Genomic DNA, 19916 nt, shown 5'->3' on the forward strand with positions numbered 1-19916 from the left:
ATGAACAAAGGATTTGAAAAAGCAATTCATGGAATAGAAAATATACATTGATGATGAATGTATTAAAATGTTCATACTCATTAGCAATTAAATAAATGCTAATTAAGACAAAACTATTTTCTGACCATTATTTTAGCAAAAACAAGAAGGTTTAAATGATAGCACTAGTCTTAGCAAAATTCACAGGATAAAGAGCATTCTCTTATACTGTTAGTGGTATGGAAAAAAAAATCAATGCAACTGTACTGATAAAACAAGTTGGCAATATATAAAAGGTTCTCAAAAATCTTCAGTTTTTAAATCAGCAATTCCACTGATAAGAACTCACCCTAAGGAAATAATTAGAGAAAAAAAGACAGCTGCAGATGTGTTTATAATTATACAGTATTGAGAAGAAAACACTGAGTATCAAATAGCAAGGTAGCATTTGAATAAGTTAGAGTATATCCATAAAAACAATATTACAGTCATTAAAAACCATATTGTCTAAGAATATCTAATAGCCTGGGAAGATGATCAGAATACACTGTTTGGTGAAAAACCTAGGCTGGTTAAATATACATAATATATTTTTTTGTACACACAGTTTTCACAAAATACATATACTGCAGTGGGCTGCAGAAATACTTAGTTTTTATAAAATAGATATACAGCTGGCTGGTGGGATTGCTGGTAAAAGCTATTTTTAGAGGTTATTATAATTCATGAATCAAATGAGGACAGTTTTAAGAACGAGAGGGATAGCTACTAATAATTTCACTGGGACCAAAAAATGCAAACTAGTTCTGTCCTAGACAAACCACAATATATACTTTATTTTCATCCTTTAAATGATTGCCTTTGGGGCACCTGAGTGGTTCAGTGGGTTAAAGCCTCTGCCTTCAGCTCAGGTCATGATCCCAGGGTCCTGGGATCGAGCCCCGAATCGGGCTCTCTGCTCAGCAGGGAGCCTGCTTCCCCCTCTCTCTCTGCCTGCCTCTCTGCCTACTTGTGATCTCTCTCTGTCAAGTAAATAAATAAAATCTTTAAAAAAGAAAAGAAAAGAAAAAGCTTATGGGCTTAAGTCAGAATCCTGTCATTTTAGTTTTCCTTTTTCTTTTTCCCATCCAAATATATTTTGATACAGTAGTAAAGAATCTAATACAGATTTTTGGCTACCGTAAGTACTCTTAATCCTATGAAATACATAACTTAGAAGGTTTTGAAAACTATTAACATATAATAGTCATTTTGAAATAAGTGATATAGGAAAAAATCTCAGGAAAATTACCCTAGTAGTTTAAGTTCTTTTATTTGGAAAAATTATCTACCACTCCCAAGACACTTAGAAAAAAATTAGAAAAAACACACAGAAATAATATCACCCTTAAAAAAGGTATGATAATCATCTAAAATAAAACCTAGTAAGAAAAAGTGATTCATGAATTCAGTCTCCATAGCTGGATTTACAGTTCACATGCAACAGTATGCCTACTACACCTACGAGGTCCATTCTAGACTCCACTCAGTAGCTATGTAACTGGGATAACCCCCTAAACCATACAGAGTCTCAGTTTCAACATCTCCAAAATGAGAGTGTTGGAATGGATAACCTCAAAGGACCCATCTAGATTGTATTTTTGTGATTTAAAGACAATGAACATTTTACAATTTAAGTACAGTTCTCTAAATCCTCTGCCATTTAAGTTTTCAAAATTCTTATCATCTAAGTAGTTTGCATTTGAAAAAATGTCACTTGAAGTTAATACCTATTTGTAACCATAAGAATTGTCTTCTTGCTTCCAGAAATAGCACAGTGGTATCGATAAGTCTCTCCTTCTAACTTTTTGATACGATTCTGCAAAGAAAACAAGACTCAAGATTTGCATAATACAAGCATCCAAAGAGTATTTCCAACACTATATATTAGTTAATTATAGTAACAGTGCTAGTTAGGGAAAAAATTATTAGAAACAAAAGCACACTGGCACATGAAGCTAGAAAAATATTCACAGCATGTTCATAAATTAACTTCCACTGTGCCTTAAAAGACAAATCTGTATTAAATGCTTACTAAGTGATCTTCTGACTAAAATACACCTCATCCTATGATAACTCAGGTTTAAAAATATCTAGCAGAGGGACGCCTGGGTGGCTCAGTTGGTTAAGCAGCTGCCTTCGGCTCAGGTCATGATCCCAGCGTCCTGGGATCGAGTCCCACATCGGGCTCCTTGCTCAGCAGGGAGCCTGCTTCTCCCTCCGCCTCTGCCTGTGCTCGCTCTCTCCCCCTCTCTCTCTGATAAATAAATAAAATCTTTAAAAAAAAAAAATAAAAATAAAAAAAAAAAAAATATCTAGCAGAAATAATCACAGATTTTCATTAATGGAATATGAACATACACTAATATAGGGTGACATTAACATTACAGGGCTTCTTAATCTCTGGTCCATGGAAGGACTCTGAGAGGTCTATGAACCACCTAAAATAGGATATAACATTTTGAAAATGTGGTTCTGCAACTTTTTTCAGAGAATGGTTCATATTTTTCAACAGATTTTTTTAAGCAGTCTGTGAACCTTCTCAGAGGTTAAGAACCACTGATTTACACAGAGATAGATATACACATAATAAAATTCCAAGATAACTGATATTTAGTGTTTTTGGTCTTATAGGTTTAACATGCATGAAAAGTACATGTATGTAACAAGTTATATTCTTGATAGAAAAGAAAACATAATGTCAATATTAACACAAACATGAAGAATTTCTAAGATTTCAAATAGCTGGGATAATTTATTGCTAAAGACAATAAACAGGCATAAGTAATTCAAGTATAAATAGCAGCACATTAAAATACATTTATTTTAATTTCAACTACCTCCAAAATATTGTGATTTGAATTAGCACACATTAAAAAATGAGTTATTTTTTATAATCAATGCTAATGAACTATTGACATTATCTATAATGCATGATTAAAGATAGATGATATAATGTATATGAAACTACAGAACATAAACATACCCAATAAATAAGACTGAAACATTTATAACCAAGAATACAACATCAATATTATTAAAAGGATAACATAATCAATAATAATCACAAGCAGAGAAAGCACATTTGTTATTTCAATGCTCACATACACATTCTTTCAAAAATCTTCAGTTCAGTCATTCCTTGACAATTATGAAAGGCAAGGAACACAGAAGATGAATCCCCAAAGAAGTGGGATCTCATCCTTAGAATGAGTCTTAGAGAAAAGTGGGATTTAAGTCACTTGTTTTACATCTTGTCTGTGAGAATTAGCTAAAACCTTTTAACATTTATACCTTACGTTGTTTAATGAAGAGAAAATGGGAAATGAATAGAACAATTCAGTACATTTATTTTCAGCTTTGAAATTTAAATGTTAAAATATTTAGATCTGAGATGCAATGTAAAAGAAATACTACCCACTCTCCATCTTGTAGGCATTTTCATTAGTTCTCAGGCTGTTGTGCTTTGAACCACTGAAAGCTTTTAAAGCATAATTTATCATCATATTACACTACAGAAACTGTTTTCAGCACGATTAAAATCCACTACACTCTGAGATCAGATTAAGATATTCAGTCACTGATGGTAGCAGGAAACGAGATTAGCTGATAAAATATTCACTCTCCCTTCCCAAAATGCAACTTGAAGAATTTACAGTATTTTAGCAAGAGCATTCAATATTTTCAAGTAAAGTCTAAGGAAAAAACACATGAAAAAGCAATCTGTATAATGATGTTTATCACAAAATATTACTGTCAGTAAAATAACAGAAGCATCTTTAATGCCAACAACTTGGAATGGTCAAATACACACTGTAAAGTTACTTCAAGAGATGGTAATGCAAGAATTAAGAATGAAGCATTTCTATGATAATGGAAAAATATAATTAAAATAAAAAAGTAATGAACACCATATTAAATATTATAAAGTCATAACTATGTGAACCAAAAGAATACTAAACAAAAACTGGCTATATATGTGTGTATGTGTACATATATATGCATGCATAAACAGTAATTATCTTAGGGGAATAAAGGATAAGCAGTAAAGTATATCCTATGAAAACATAGTATATGATTTAGTAACTTTCAAAGCTGAGTAAACAACACAGAGCAATACTCAAAGGAAAAAGAATAGGGGGTAAATGAAAAGATTCCCCAATATATTATTTAGAAAGTACCCACATTAAGGTAATAGCTGGGAAGACAGAATTTTACACTACAGTGCTCTTTAATATTTACAGGTTTTGTCATACTTGGTCCCTTAAGGACTGAAGTCTTATTTCTTTTGTATATCCAGCACAGTTTAGATAATCAATAAATACTTCATACATAAGTGATTATAGTAAGATAGGCAAGGAATGAAATAGCCTGAATTTAACTGTCCAGATCCTGTCACCCATGGAAAAAAATTACCAAGTCCTCTCAGTAATGTACAACCATTCTATTTTTTCCCATAACTATAATAATATATTAAAGTTTAAAAGGCTGTCTGATATCACAACAAAGACTAATAAGCCAGACAAGATACATTTAGCTAAAATAATAAAAAGTCACTTGAATTTTGTGCTTAGGAACATGCAGTTGTAAAAAGGGAAATCACAAGGTTAATAACATAAAGAGCTAAACAAACAAAAAATAAACCATAAGAAAAAAATTTAAACAAGTTATACAATTTCCCAAAAGTGAAGTCTTATTAAAATTGTAATAAATCCAGGAAAATTAAAAATCGTTACTTTTACCTAAGAAGGAAGGCTAATTATTAGTGATGATTTAAGACAGCATCTTGTTTTAGTTATTGTGCTTGGTTCTCAGAGAAACTGTACATGCGGTGACATTTTTGCCAACCCTCTATTATCTAGGCACAAGAAAAGTTTGTCAGCTATGGTTTTCGGCTGATCTTTGGCTGCTGTCATTCTTTGTTCTTTAAAGTCCTTGTTTTAAATAAGAAGGATTCAATTTATTCTTTTTGGTAACTGCAGTTTAAACAGTATGTAATTGAACTGAACAGTTGTATGTCAGCAGTTTCACTCTCTCCAAATGGATGGCACATTAAATGTAAGTGAACACTTTGGTTTCAATTTTGGGGAAAAGAATGAAAGTTGCCAGATAAGATGCTGCTAAATCAAATCAAACATTTCTATCATTCATAATAAGGACAGAAATCAAAACAATTTATTTTCAGAACTATGAGGGTACTAACTTCAAAATAATAGATTAGAATTATTTTTGTTTTCACTAGGGTAACAAATCCTCTTTAAGAACTTAAAAACAAAAATGACTGGTTTTTAAAAATAAAGGTATCTATAAAAAATAAAGATATTTATAAATTCAGGGGAGCATAAATAATTTGCCTAATTACACATTCAACTTCTGTTTATGTCAATTAAAACACTAATTGTGAATTAAGTATCACCAACAAGGAGATTCAAGTACTGAAAGCAAAAATGCTAATGGCTGAAAATGTATATAATATAATTATAAAATGATTGCCATTTGACCAGCAAGAGTACTGAGAGGTTAAAAAAAGAAAAAAGAGATTAAGGAAAACCTCAAAATTCATGTCTCAACTCTTATTTGAGGTCTAAGGCCAGATCAACAGCAACATATATTTCAATTATTAAAACACATGCCCATTAACAGCCCCATAATTTGAGTCAATATCGTGTGAAATGTGAAACATACTTATGTAATTCCATCATCACAACTCGCAATTGTAAAGAAGACATAATAGACTGGACATAAGAATTGTCCTTATTTTTCAACTTTACCTGAAAGTACATGAATATCATAAGAAAAGATAAAATTTTAAAAATGATAGTAAAATTGTCTGCTTCTGGACACAAAGTCTTTCACCAACTAAAAAAAGAGGAGTATTAATTTCCTACACACTTTAATCTTTTATGCTGATCCCTTATTACTGTGCAGTATTACCAGCAATAATCTTTGTGTGTAGTCAAGCCACTACGATAAAAAGTTGAGAGAAAGGGGAGTTGTAAAGAAAAAAAGTTCACTGAAATGAACACTCAATCTAAATAAATCAAAGACAGTCAATTAATACCACAGTTTGTTTTGATTTTTAAGGATGAAATCAAGTAGTAGTATAGGAAACATTTACTCCTGTATTTCCGGTTCTTGCTGTGTAGGCAGAAAAAGAAAGAAAATAAAGTTAGAAGCATGCAGAAAGATAAAATGTAATCACATACAATAAAAACCAAAGGCTAAGAACAATGAAGAGTTGTATTATTTTGAAGTCAAAGTAGGAAAATATTAATACATTTTGGGGGAAGGGAATTCCAGTCAAGGAAGAAAAGCAATTTACATATGTATATATTATTTAAATGTAGTAAAGTTAAAACAAAATAAAAGCCAAAAAATCCACCTTAAAATATTTTTAAGGTTTAAAAAGACTGTAATTGTGCATAATCTTTTTTTTTTTTTCTCTCCTTCAGCTTCTGTTTACCTGAATAAATCTAGATTTACAGAGTAATCCAAAGATTAATTTGTCTGGGAGAAAAGGAAGCAGTGGAATTCCCATAATTAGCTATAAAGTAGGAGACCAAAGTTAACCGTTAACTAAATGAGCTACCACACAAACAGTAATAATGCCTATGGCTTCTTTTAACATTATCCTTTCTGCACAGAAAAGCTTTGTTCCTGTGCAGAAAAAAATGACCAGTCATTCCCTTTTAACACATTATGCAAACATAAAAAATAAATAATAAATTCTACTCTACAAATCACATTCCCTGGTGTAATCCTTAAAGAAGTTCATGAATCAGGAACTTTAAGAACCACCCATGAAATCCTCATCCTAGAAATCTTTAATATTAAATTTTACCCATGACAATGAAGAAGAGAATTTATACCTCAAATAAATCAGAGCCCTCGGATTCCTGTCTTTCATATGGGCGAATGATGCCATCCTCGTGGATGAAACGGGGGGGACGGAGCCTGGACACTTCCTCAGTTGATTCTGCTGCTCTGTATAAGGCAGCAGAGTAAATATAAGAAAATACCAAAGAATCTTTCAAAATAATACATACAAATACACATGTAGATTAAATACTGTACTACATTCCATACTACATCAATTTTGATAAAAACAGAATAATTTTAAATAATGTGCCCATTATAATGTGACAAGTATTAAAACCAAATCTGTTGGACTCCAAGTTCCCCCACCTTTCCTGTAAGAAAATAAAATCACAGAGGCACAGACGAGGCTGTGCACTCTTTGTTCAAGCAGCTAGCACAGGGTGCCTGGCATATAGTACCTACTATATGTTCAACATTTGTTGAACAAAAGAGAAAGTGAACCATAAAAACTGTCTCTTCTTACTCCTCTCTGGTGGCACCCCACCTTGTGAACTGGTCATAGCTTTCACTTTTACTTCAACATACTAAAGAGCATGCCAAGTTTTAACCTGTTTATGTGTTTCTAGCAACCATTAGCACACAGACACATACCTTGCACATGGTATGTGCACCTAATTACCTCTGAATTCCTTGGAAGGTGCTGCTGGCCATGTCTATGATTCCGCCAGTTGGACGAGCCACAGCACCCACAAGCCCCTTTCCAATTCCTTTGAAGAATCCAGCAGCTCCTTCCTTCTTGGCACCTTCATAGAACCAAGAACAATGAATGTATAAAGATACTTTAAAATTAGCAAGTTTGAACTCAATGAAAGCCTGAGCCAAATATAGAAATGTTTTACCCAGGGGTTTTCTAGATTTTGATTTTCTAAAGAAGTTAAATTTAACCCTAACATGTAAAAAAAACAGTGGTTTTCAAAGTGTGTTAAAAACATACATTATTAGGCCCCGCCCCAGACCTCCTGAATCAGAAACTGCAGAAGCTGGGACGCCTGGGTGGCTCAGTTGGTTAAGCAGCTGCCTTCGGCTCAGGTCATGATCCCAGCGTCCTGGGATCGAGTCCCACATCGGGCTACTTGCTCCGCAGGGAGCCTGCTTCTCCCTCTGACTCTGCCTTCCACTCTGTCTGCCTGTGCTCGCTCTCACTCTCTCTCTCTCTTACAAATAAATAAATAAAATCTTTAAAAAAAAAAAAAAAACTGCAGAAGCAGGGCCCATGTCCTTCAAGTCATCCTGAGTCAAGCACAAGTTTTACCATCACTGATTCTTAGACCTAAGAAACGAAGGTTTCAGAAATGACCTGAAATTCTTCTCTTTCTGTCTACCATTAGGAGATTTTTCAAGCAGTGTACTTTTTTAAAAATATAAGAACTTCATTGAATTACAATTTATATACCATATAATTCACCAATTTAAATGTACAAATTAAATGTTTTTGGTATTTTAGTGTGTGCAATCATCACCACAATTTTAGAAAATTTACATCATCTCAAAAAGAAACCCATGACCATTAGCATCATTCTCCACTTCCATCTTCTCCTGGTCCTGTGCAATTTAGCTCCTTCCTCCTTAATCCCTGGACCTAGGCAACCACTAACCTACTTTCTGTCTCTGTAGATTGGCCCATTCTGGACATTTCCTACAAATAGACTTAAATAATATGTGGTGTTTGTGACTGGCTGTTTTCACCTAGCAACGTGTGTTCAAGGTTCATCCACCTTGTACTTGTATCAGCACTTGATTTCTTTTTACAGCTGGATACTATCCCATTTTAAGGAATACCACCTTTTGTTTAATTATGCTTTAGTTGATAGTCATTTAGGCTGCTACCACATTCTGACTATTATGTTCTGTGAACATTTTTGTGTAAGTTTTTCTTTTTAAGATTTAAAAAAAAAATTTATTTGACAGAGATCACAAGTAGGCAGAGAGGCAGGAAGAGAGAGGGGGAAGCAGACTGTCTGCTGAGCAGAGAGCCCAATGTGGGGCTCAATCCCAGGACCCTGGGATCACGACCTGAGCCGAAGGCAGGGGCTTCAACACACTGAGCCACCCAGGCGCCCCTATGTGTAAGTTTTTGAGTGAACTTGTGTTTTCTTTTCTCATGGGTATATACCTAGAAATGGAGTTGTTGCCAGACACATTAATTCTATGTTTATATCCAGGTGTTCCAGCACCATTTGTTGAAAAGGTAATTCTTCATGGAATTATCTTGGCACCCTTGTTGAAGATCAACTGACTACAAAGTTTTTATTATGTTTGTTTATTTCTGGAATCTCAAATCTATTCCACTAATCGGTATGTCTAACCATATGCCAGTAACACACTATCTTAGCTACTACACCTTCATGATAAGTTATAAATTGGACAGTATAAGTTCTCTAACTTGGTTCTTTTTCAAGATTGGTGCAGCTATTTGGGGCCACCTGAATTCCCATAAACATTGTAGAATCAGTTTGTCAATTTCTGCAAAGAAGGGGTTTTGACTGAATAAAATACTTTTTTAACAGGATTTTTAAAAAAATGAATCAATTGCTATTGAGGACTTAAAGGAACCTGCCTTAAATATTATCCTGCTAAAAATAATACTCAAAGTCTGAGTCAGAATCTATTACTTATTAGACTCTTTCAACTTTCTGAAGCAAGTACTTTCATTAAAAAACAATTTAAACCTATGAACATGAAATCAGAAACTCTCTCATGTAACTAGTAGCAATAACATCTCTTATGTTTATTATATATCAACTCCTCAGACTGCACTGGAAGGAAACATTCTCAACTTACCTTCCACAGGTTTTGTTATTATCCCAGTCACTCCACCAACAACTCCCTGAAAGACAGATCAATCATAAACGTGAATGGAAGGTGCTTAATTTTAAGTCAACCACTAGAGGTCTCTACATACATAGTAGAAATAACTTTTCTAAAGAATGAGGACTTGATAATGTGAACACGCACCTAAGTGATTTTTAAAATATTATGATGATTTTAAAATATTAAATTTAAAATATTAAAATATTAAATATTTAAAATATTAATTTTAAAAATATTAAAATATTTAAAATATGATTTTAAAATATGATGATTTTAAAAATATCAAATACACTTATATTTAACGATATATTAATATATTTAATAATATTAAAATATTATACAATAGCAAATTTTAAACAAAAGCATTTTGTAGAAGTTACATAACAGAAAGAATGGGAAATTAGACGAAAAGATTCTACACCTAGCTCTGGCACCAATTAGCTATGTAACCATGGGCAATTGATTCACTCTCTTTAAACCTCAGTTTCCATACCAGTAAAATGAATGATTTGACCCAAATAATCCCCAAAATCTAATATAAATTTTAATGAAATTACTTTGTAATTTAGCAAAAGTGTGGAAAACTGAAAATGAAGGGAACTGTGAAACATGCAAATAACTTGACAAGTAAGGCACTTTCAATTAGACAACATACAACTCTGGTACAAACACAGAAGTTACAGTTCCTGAAGTTATTTCCAAAATTAAAACAGTAATACGTTTATACATTCTTAACACTTGCCAAGTAATGGCAGTAAATAAAACCACCTGTACATTATACAAATGCACAGAAAAAGAAAAGTATACACACTGTTGAGAAGATTAGGTATTTCTGGAAGAGGCGAGGGTGATCAAATAGTACCTTATAGCTTTACCTATACTATTCCCATTACTTAGTAAAAGGATAACTTACAAGTTCTTATAATTACTTATACGGAGAATATTCATATATTACCTGTATAATTTTTAAAGTACTGACAAACAGTGGAAGGCAGTTCCTGGTTTACAAACACTTAGCCTGTATACCTCTCCTTCCACAGAAATGGTAAACTGATGATACTGACCAGAACAACTCCTCTCTCTAGTTACCATCAGGTACAATATTTCTCTCTGCTTTGCTTCTTTGCCTTCCAGAAGAGTGCTAACTGGCCATCATTACAGAGCTCTCACTCCAGCCCAAGTGCCAAACTAAGTCTGGGATTTGGGGAATAGATGTGATAGTGATATCGGGTAAGGAGAGCAGAAAAGTACACAATATCACTACTGCTACTGTGACAGACCTCGACTCACAAGTAATATTCCAAATTGCAAAAAACCATTTGAAGTACATTTATAAAGTGTATATCAAACTTCATGGCTTCTTGAAGATTCTGTAAGAGACTTACAAGCAAGAAGCCCTTTCCTCCTCTGGCCAGGCTGTCTCCAAAATCTTTAGGCTGTCGCCCCATCTCTTCTCTTCTTTTTTGTTGATATTCCTTGTCCATCGTAATTGCTGCCAAACCTTTTCCAACAGAACCGGTGATGCGAGATACAACTCCTGCTGCGCCACCTATCGGAAGACCCAGAGAAGTCAGTCTCATTGGTCGTTCAAAGACCATTAACACAGTATACGGCACGCCATTGCTTTAAACAAATGCTTCAGATTCTCTCTCCTATACAAACATACAGAAATGTATTTCTATCATTTCCCTTTTAGCAAGTAGAATGAAACTATTCAAAGTACACTGATTCTCCAAAAGTTTTCTGTAAACCTAAAACTGTTCTAAAAAGTATTGTATAGAAAAAAGCACATTGATCCAATGCTACAATCATATAAACAAACCCAGAAAGTCTGTTATTTTCCATTTAAGAAAAAGGGAACACATCTTTTAAAAGGGATTATTAGAAAACTGATCCTCTTTATTTATAAATTCATTTTACAATAATTACAATAAAAATACGTATATTTATATACACAAATAGGTGATCCATACCTACAGTGTGTCCAAAGAGACTTCTTACTCCAATCACTAACCCCTCAGCAAATTCTTCAGGGCCTTGAACAGCACCCTGGCCAAAAAAAGAAAAGAAAAAAGAGAAGTTTTCTATTTAAAATTTAAATAATCTTAAGATTTTTCATCTAATATTTCAGGGTTTCCGTGAAGACAGAGAATCTGTAAAGATCCACAAACACCGTGATACCAGTTTTCACCCTCTAACTCAAATACTGCCGGAGAAATACCGTGTTGTCTTGTTAAACCCTCACCACTTAGGGTTCCTGAGTTCCTCCACCCAATGGAGGTAAACAGGTTAGAGGAAAGTTTGAATACAAAACGAAGTCAGCTTTTCTTATCCCCTGAATCCTTTCCATAGTGGTGAAACAGCCTTGAAATGGTGTTAATGTACCTAGCATTCTTCCTTATAACCATGTGAAATCCTGGAAAATGTGGGCATGTTTTTATCGCCCAGACACTCGAAGTGCTCAATTAATTCTACAACAGTCTTTTAAAGTCATTTCACATAATTTTAAATAAATATGATTTTCATGTATTTTTGTTATCTGAACATTATTCAATTCCCAGATACACTTAAAATACAACTTATTTGTCATTGAAAAAATAGAATAACAATTTCTGTACCTATACTTAAAATAAATAAAAGATCAATACCTGGAAGGGTTCATAGAAAAAAGCTTCAACTCCTTCAGACAGACCTCTAATTAATCCAAATGGGTTTCCAAGCACATCTAAGCCCAATACAAGGACATACATCTGTTTCAAGAACTAAAGAGAAAAAAAACATATAGTAAGTCCTTTACTAATTTTGTAAGAAACCATATCATGATGCCTTGGGAAGAAAGAAGAGTACTGACTACATGAGATTGTTAAAGGAAATCAGTGCAGAATAACCATAACTATATCCATTAACTGATCTTCCACTATGTGCCAGACATTATGCTAGTCTGCCAGTTATCAGCTATGTAACCTTGGACAGGTCAGTTAGTCTCTATAATAGGGCCTCAGTCTTCTCATAAAGAAAATGAGAGGTAGATTACAATGACTTTGCATGGCTGAGTACACATATTAAATGAACCTATAATTCAATAATAGTTATTTTTAAATTATTTTTTACTTATTTTTATTATTATGTTACTATCACTATTACTATGAAACTAGATGGGGAAATAATAAATAACCAAAACAAAACACAAATGAAAATACATCCTTATTTGAACATGTAATAACCATAAGGTCTATCTATACTGTAGGAGAAAAGACCTTCCAGCAGAGGCAGGAAAGAGTACCACTGCCCTGAAGTTCCATGGTGCAGCAATGGTACCCTACCACCCTGAAAACAACTACTACGCCTCTGCATCCAATTCAAGCCATGGAGTAACTGAGGCGTGGAAAAGAGCCTGGCCTAGAATTCCTCTCCGGCCTCTATTAGACTGTGCGGAGAAACTAGAGACATTTAGAATTTAGTGTGATGCCTCCTACATCAGTATTCTTTCCTGAAGTGGCAAATGTTTAATTGCAAAGGAAAAAAGGCAGCAGAGGAAAATTTCAAAAACTTTTATACAGAGGGGAAAGAACTAAAGACACAGAAATTAATCATTCAAGAAAACTACGAAGTAATGAGAATGCAAATTGAAGTAAATTAGATAAACAATTTTGCACAATGTGCCATCACATACAAATGTTTTGTCTGATACTTTATGATGTATATTCCTTGTTAGCTACTATGATAGGAAATTACCTGTTCGCTGTAATGTCTAACAACACTCCACATGAGCTGATCTCTCTTGTAAAATTGATACCGAAGTTCATAATAAGCAAGTCTGGGAGGAGAAAGAAAGATTCAAAGGCACGATGATTACATTCTAAAAGAAAGAGACTTAAAATTTCAATGATAAATTAATCATTGCTAATACTTCACAGTTCAATTTATAGATCTGTCACATGTATTTTATGTTTGAGATCTTCATATCATAGTAACAAAACTACTGTAAAACTAGCACACTCTCGGGTGCCTGGGTGGCTCAGTTGGTTAAGCATTTGCCTTCAGCTCAGGTCATGATTCCAGGGTCCTGGGATCGAGGCCTGCATCAGGCTCTCCCTGCTCAGCAGAGAGCCTGCTTCTCTCTCACCCTGTGCCTGACACTCTGCTTACTTGTGCTATCGCTCTGTCAAGTAAATAAATAAAATCTTAAAAAAAAAAAAAAAAGTAGCACATTCTCATACAAGTCTTTCACAAATACACGAAGAGTAAAAAGGTTAAAAAATTCAACCATAATCTCATCATAAAGGATTTTTTAGGTTTTTTTTTCCTTGACATTTTCCCACTTTGAATTTTCTTTTCTATCCAATTCAAAAATATTTAAAACATTTTGTATGCATTTTTACACTCAATATTGTGAATAAGTATTTCTCTAGGTTTTCAAAATTCTATGTAACCATTTTTAATGGATGCTTAGCATTCCATCATGTGTAAGTGTCATAACAAAACAATTCTCCCACTGTCAGACATTTCCAAATCTTGACAATAATAATTAGGACTGCCATATGTAAATTTTAATATAACTCTTCGGTTGTATTTCATGATTATTTTTTGGACTGAACTCCCAAAAAAAGAATTACAGAGTTAAAAACTACTAAAAAAAATTTGAGACTTTAAGATATGTATCTATATATATAGATAAAGATATATAAAATCTTTCCACTCATACAAATAGTTAAAAATTCCCATTTATTAGACCCAACCCTCTCTAGTATTAATTATTCATATTTTGAAATCTTTGACAATTTGCTTTAATTTGCATTTATTATGTGATAAATCATAAAGCTGAGCATTTCAAATATCTATCACCTGCTGTATCTTCCCTTTTGCAAATTCTCCCTTATTGTCTGCTAGCAATTATAGCACTGGAATCTTCTTTTTTTAAGATTTTATTTATTTATTTGACACAGAGAGACACAGCGAGAGAGAGAACACAAGCAGGGGCTGGATCCCAAGACTCTGGGATCATAACCTGAGCTGAAGGCAGCCACTTAATGACTGAGCCACCCAGATGCCCCAGCAATGGAATCTTTAGGTTTGTCCTATCAATGTTTAATATTAAGACTATCAATCTTCTCTCTGTCATACTCGTCATTATATTTTCCCAATTCATTTTCTAATTGTTTCCACTGATTTTATTTTGTGAAGTGTTTAATTGTTATGTAGTCAAATCTATCTTGTATTTTCCACTGCAGGTTTTCCCATTGCTTTTACACTGAGAAGACTTCCTTTACTCGAGATTTGACAATTAACATTGATGTCTTCCTCAGTCTTTTTCATTTGAATTTTATATTTAATCTTCCATCCCTATGAAATTTGACAAGGTGGAAATAATATAAAAGGGTTTTTTTTTTTCTCCAAAGGAACTACTTGTTCCAATATAATTGCTCAATATTCAATTCAATAAACATTCACTGAATTCACATATGTCTAGCACATGTAAGTATTCTCAGATTAAATGCTATAAAGAGTTATTTTCTATACTTTTCCATACAATTATACTGAAATCTCACCATACTGCTACATATTTCTAAATATGTCTGCTTTAAAACATGGTCAATTTATAAGCTACTACCAAAATAACTCCATTTTTATTCTATATTCATATATTATCAACATTGAATAACTGAAGAAAATATTAAACTCTTTAATAGTAAAATAAGCATTATCTAAAATGCATAATTAGAAAGGGGCCAAGCTTCAAATATGGTGAGAATTAGCATTTTCTAAGCTAACATTCTAGCCCACTTGGGCAGAGGTAATATTCAGAAACATAACCTTGGTAGAAAACCCTCCCCATCTACTTTAACATAAATCTTACTTGAATATTAGGTCATCCACATCAGTCAGAGTAGCACCTATGCTTTTCAATAGCAGATTGACAGAATGAATTGCAATCATTTCCTGCTTTTCTTTGTCTGACTCTTCACCTCCACTACCCAAGGACAGACTTAAATGCAACTAAAAGAAAAATAATGTTTCATAAGTAAAAGTTAAAAACAAAAACAAAAAATTTATATACATAGGAATCAGATCTTCCAGATACAAACAGATGCTATATCTTTCAGAGTCCTAAAGAAAGCCATTGTTTGTTACTCTACATACCACACAGGATAACTCACTAGTACCTGATTCTCACATTTGCTTTTTGATATAATTCAAATTAGTCTGTTTCAAAGAACTAAAATTTTATCTAAAGTGTATAAAGACCATTGTGCTTATATGGAGGGTCTCAAAACACTTTACAAAAATAGTATAATCATTTTAAGAAGAAAACATGTCAACTGGCATATAAAAACATGTCTACCAGTCAAAATAATAACTTATTTTCATCCAACTAAGGTAAATAATATATGGCAATAATAATTATAATTATACAACAATAATAAGTAACAACAACATGACAATTACAGCAACAATTAGCACGTTGTTAAGTAAATTTTTAAAAAGTAATTTAAAAATAGATTTTTAAAAAGACTCCTTAACTCAGTACCAAAGCACGAAATTTTCACATTCCCATTTAGCTTCTACTTTGTGCTGTATCGTTGATAGTACAATAGTAGCAAAAGACACAGGCAGAAGGTAGTCTATAAAGGCAAATAAATCAGATGACTCTCCTTTCTTATTCTGCATTTTACCTAATCAAGGCAGAGCTCAACAGAGGAGACATGGGGTAAAATCAGGAAAGCCTGGTTTGGGGTTTTGTTTTGTTCTTTTGATGTGGACTTCTGCCCACTGCAGAGCCAGAGAGTATACAGATCCAGGAAAGGTCAGCTTGGGTGGACAGAGGTCCAACCTTTCCTTAAGGCAAAGTCACCATGGAATAAGAAAACAACTACAGTTCATGATCTTAATTACTCAACCTCATGATGTAATTCCTAACATGCGTAAAATTATGAATCAAAGATCTTTAACACTCCCCTAAGATTATAAAATCCAGGAAGTTATTTTATACATTCCAGAGCAACTTTGATAGTAGGCATTCAGCAAATATTTGTAGAAGGTATTGTTCAAACTCATAAGTGATTTTCTCTTAATAATGAAAGAGAAATTGTGTATAACCTACTACATGAAATGATATAAATTTTAAACCTTACACTATAAATATGTCTAATACTACCAAAGTAGTATATCAATTTAAAATAATAATTCAATCTGTTTTATAAATTAATTTACTTCACCAAAAGGACTGGTGTATGCAACTGAAAATAATGTGCTGTGAACAGTTTTTGAGAAAGTAAAGGATCATCAATATTTTAGAGTTACTTAATTGTAAATCTGGCCCATTACACAAGTGTAGAGAGTTATGGTTGGTGGCATTTGTGAATTTACTAAGCAGTCACCTCTTCCTATAAAACCTAGAAAGAACAACAAAAGGAGAAAAGTAAATGGGTTCATAAAGTACAAAATCAGGCAAGTGAAAGGTATCCAATTTTCCACTCCCTTAGTTACAATCAAATTTTGGAAGGGTGAAAAACACCACATCAACAGTATAATACCTACTTCAGCGTTTTCACATTCTGGTTAGGGCACCCATTATAGCTCTCTGTTTAGACAGTGATAGTAGTTACAAAGTGCAACCAAAACATTAAATGTTGGTGAGCACTTCTTCGCTTAATTAAGAAATGCTTTTGTCAGCTCCTTCCTTGAATAAAGGGGTTATTAATTCAAGACTAGAGAACATGCTCTGACGGTTTCTCTGTGGGAATTATGGTTGTACATATGTTACAGAGAATTGTCTTAATTATTTCAATTAATCAAACAAAATTCCCACCAAATTTTTGATGCAAATTAAAACACACATTTAAACACAGGGCCTTTAAAAATCTTAAAATTCTGCACAATTTTAAAAATAATAATTATAACAAACCTTAACAGGAGAAATATGGAAATGTTCAAAAAAACTAAGAACTGACATATCAGTCATTGAAGTCTCCATTAACTCTGTATTTAGAGCATCAATATCTTGTTGGATTAACTTTGTCTGAAAAAAATGAAATCAAGAATTAGTATTTTAATTTTTTTTCTCTAATTAGTTCAAGGAATGGCTTTTTTTTTTTAGTTTATAATTTTCCCAAGGAATAAAAATTGTTACCCGTTTTCTTTCAGCTTCAGGGTCCGTTGATGGGGTAAACAGTGCAATAATAGCTCCTAGAAACCCCTGATCAACTTTCAAGGCCATTTCCTGAATGAGGACCATAAAATACCTGAGGGAAAAAATTTTTTAAAAGACAGAAAAGAGTTTCTATTAAACCTTGTAATTTTCAATGTTAAACTCTGATTTTGGCCAGAAGTCACAAGATTTTTACACCTTCATGTCTTTAAAAAAAAAAAAAAAAAAAAAAAAAGTGTTACGTTAACAAGATCAAGGTATCCTTAACTGAGCTTTTTTTATCCCCCCACTAGAGTTAAGATTTTACTGGTGGAAATACTGCTGTATTGATACTAAGCATTTAAAGTTCCAAATCTCGTATTTATCATGTTACAGAAGAGACAAATACCATTAGATGATGTAGCATGTATTATTCCATTTCTAAGGGCTACAGCAATTGTTTCAAGAGCACATTTCACAAATACATACATCATTTATATTTCACTGGCTATTTTATATTCTAATTGGAATTACAAATAGGAAAAGTGGTTAAGGAACTTTACACCTTAAAATATAGAGGGACTATTATTATATTAAGTTCAACAAAGAAAATGACTTAACCATTTTCAAGTAGAAAATAAGTTTTATACGGAAGTCAGCCTCACAGGAGTGAAATTTATTTTCAAAATAGATTCTCGTTTTAAATTCCTTTAGTTAAATAGGGGAATCTTTACTTACTTGAACTGTAATACTTTACTGTATTCATTAAATCTTGTGATGACACTCACATCAATGAAAGGTTTGGGCTCTAAGAGGAAGAAAGAAAACAAAAAAATCAGAGGGAAAAATCAAGCTTTATATTAGATCAAAATAATGTCTACTTAATTTTAAAAATAGAATGTCTCAATTTTTTTTTCTTTTTTTACCTGAATCCAAAGCAATAGATTTTGGAGGAGCCACAGGATGAAATACAACAGGAAACATTGTACCTGGTAACTGACTATCAACCTTAAAAAAAATAAAAGAAAGAAAGAAAGAAAAGAAAAGAATTCAGCAGGATCTGAAATAATGTAATAACTTTTAGTTTTAGAGATCTGAAATAATGTAATAACTTTTAGTTTTAGAGATAACATTATAGAAGAGGCTACTAATTTCATCAGAATTAAATATTTGCATTGTATATGTGGTGCTACTAGAATTTTCACTTTAAAACTAAAATTCATACATATGCCAGCAAGGGCAACCTTTTACGTAAGGAAATATTTAATTTCCTCATAAAAGCATTAACACTGTGCAGCATATACACTATTAATCAAAATATTTGTGCTTATGGATTATGTGAGATTTTGACAGTTTATAATTTAAGTAAAATGTAAGTGGAAAAAGGATATGAAATTAGAAAGAAGAAAAAAGAATAAAAATGTCCTAAGTAGAATTTAGTAGTTAAAAGGAAGAGAGGAAGAGAAGCAAAAAGGGAGCAAGAAAGCAAGCAGACAAAAATGTTCTCCAATATCCACTCCTGTGTAGAATGATAGGAGAAAATCTTATTTTGGGATCCCATGACAAATTCAAAAGAATTATTTAAAAATAACAACTTCAGTGCAGGAAAACACTCTTGCAGGCCATCTGGTCAAATTAAATAGTCTCAAAAGTCACAATCTTTGGGACAATAAGTTTAGAGAATCCACAGGATATATGCAAAAGGGAATAAATATACAAATAAAAAGAAAAAAACTGTTTACAATGTATGCTAGAGTCTTGCAGAAAAATTTTTACCCCCAGGTTTCCCAAAGGGATTAGGTATACTTATTAAACTGAAAATGACAATGTTACCTGAAGCCAGTACAATCTGGCTCTTAAACTTCTCTGGTGAGGAGACTGCTTAAACTCAATCTGAATCCCTGATAAAAAATCTCGCTTTATTGGGCAATGAACAGGGAGGCGCATTTCCATGGGAACTTTATCAAAATTGACCTGGGGAAAAAGCACATATGTTTATGATGATTTGGTATTAGAAGGATAGCCCCTTTTAAATACCCATTTACTCACAAATTGAAAGGAGAAAACATTTTAGTCTCTA

At 32.9% G+C, this 19916-nt stretch overlaps 1 protein-coding gene across 4 annotated transcripts in view; it reads right to left on the minus strand.

Annotated features, from left to right (window-relative positions):
- VPS13C (vacuolar protein sorting 13 homolog C) overlaps positions 1-19916 on the minus strand; it is a 179826-nt gene that overhangs the window by 6786 nt on the left and 153124 nt on the right. For 3 of the 4 annotated variants that reach the window (XM_059180680.1, XM_059180679.1, XM_059180681.1), the window contains 14 exons: positions 19670-19810; positions 18763-18844; positions 18575-18644; positions 17840-17951; positions 17615-17728; positions 15566-15705; positions 13444-13525; positions 12357-12470; positions 11682-11757; positions 11094-11257; positions 9679-9724; positions 7517-7640; positions 6888-7002; positions 1749-1837 (listed from right to left, as the gene is read on the minus strand). In XM_059180680.1, the coding sequence (XP_059036663.1) occupies positions 1749-1837; positions 6888-7002; positions 7517-7640; positions 9679-9724; positions 11094-11257; positions 11682-11757; positions 12357-12470; positions 13444-13525; positions 15566-15705; positions 17615-17728; positions 17840-17951; positions 18575-18644; positions 18763-18844; positions 19670-19810 (1469 nt within the window). Of the gene's footprint in view, positions 1-1748; positions 1838-4760; positions 6157-6887; positions 7003-7516; positions 7641-9678; positions 9725-11093; positions 11258-11681; positions 11758-12356; positions 12471-13443; positions 13526-15565; positions 15706-17614; positions 17729-17839; positions 17952-18574; positions 18645-18762; positions 18845-19669; positions 19811-19916 lie in introns of all 4 variants that reach the window. The other variant, XR_009355410.1, reaches the window with a different exon arrangement.

Source organism: Mustela lutreola, chromosome 7 (genome assembly GCF_030435805.1).
Source record: "Mustela lutreola isolate mMusLut2 chromosome 7, mMusLut2.pri, whole genome shotgun sequence".
Classification (NCBI taxonomy): Eukaryota; Metazoa; Chordata; class Mammalia; order Carnivora; family Mustelidae; genus Mustela; species Mustela lutreola.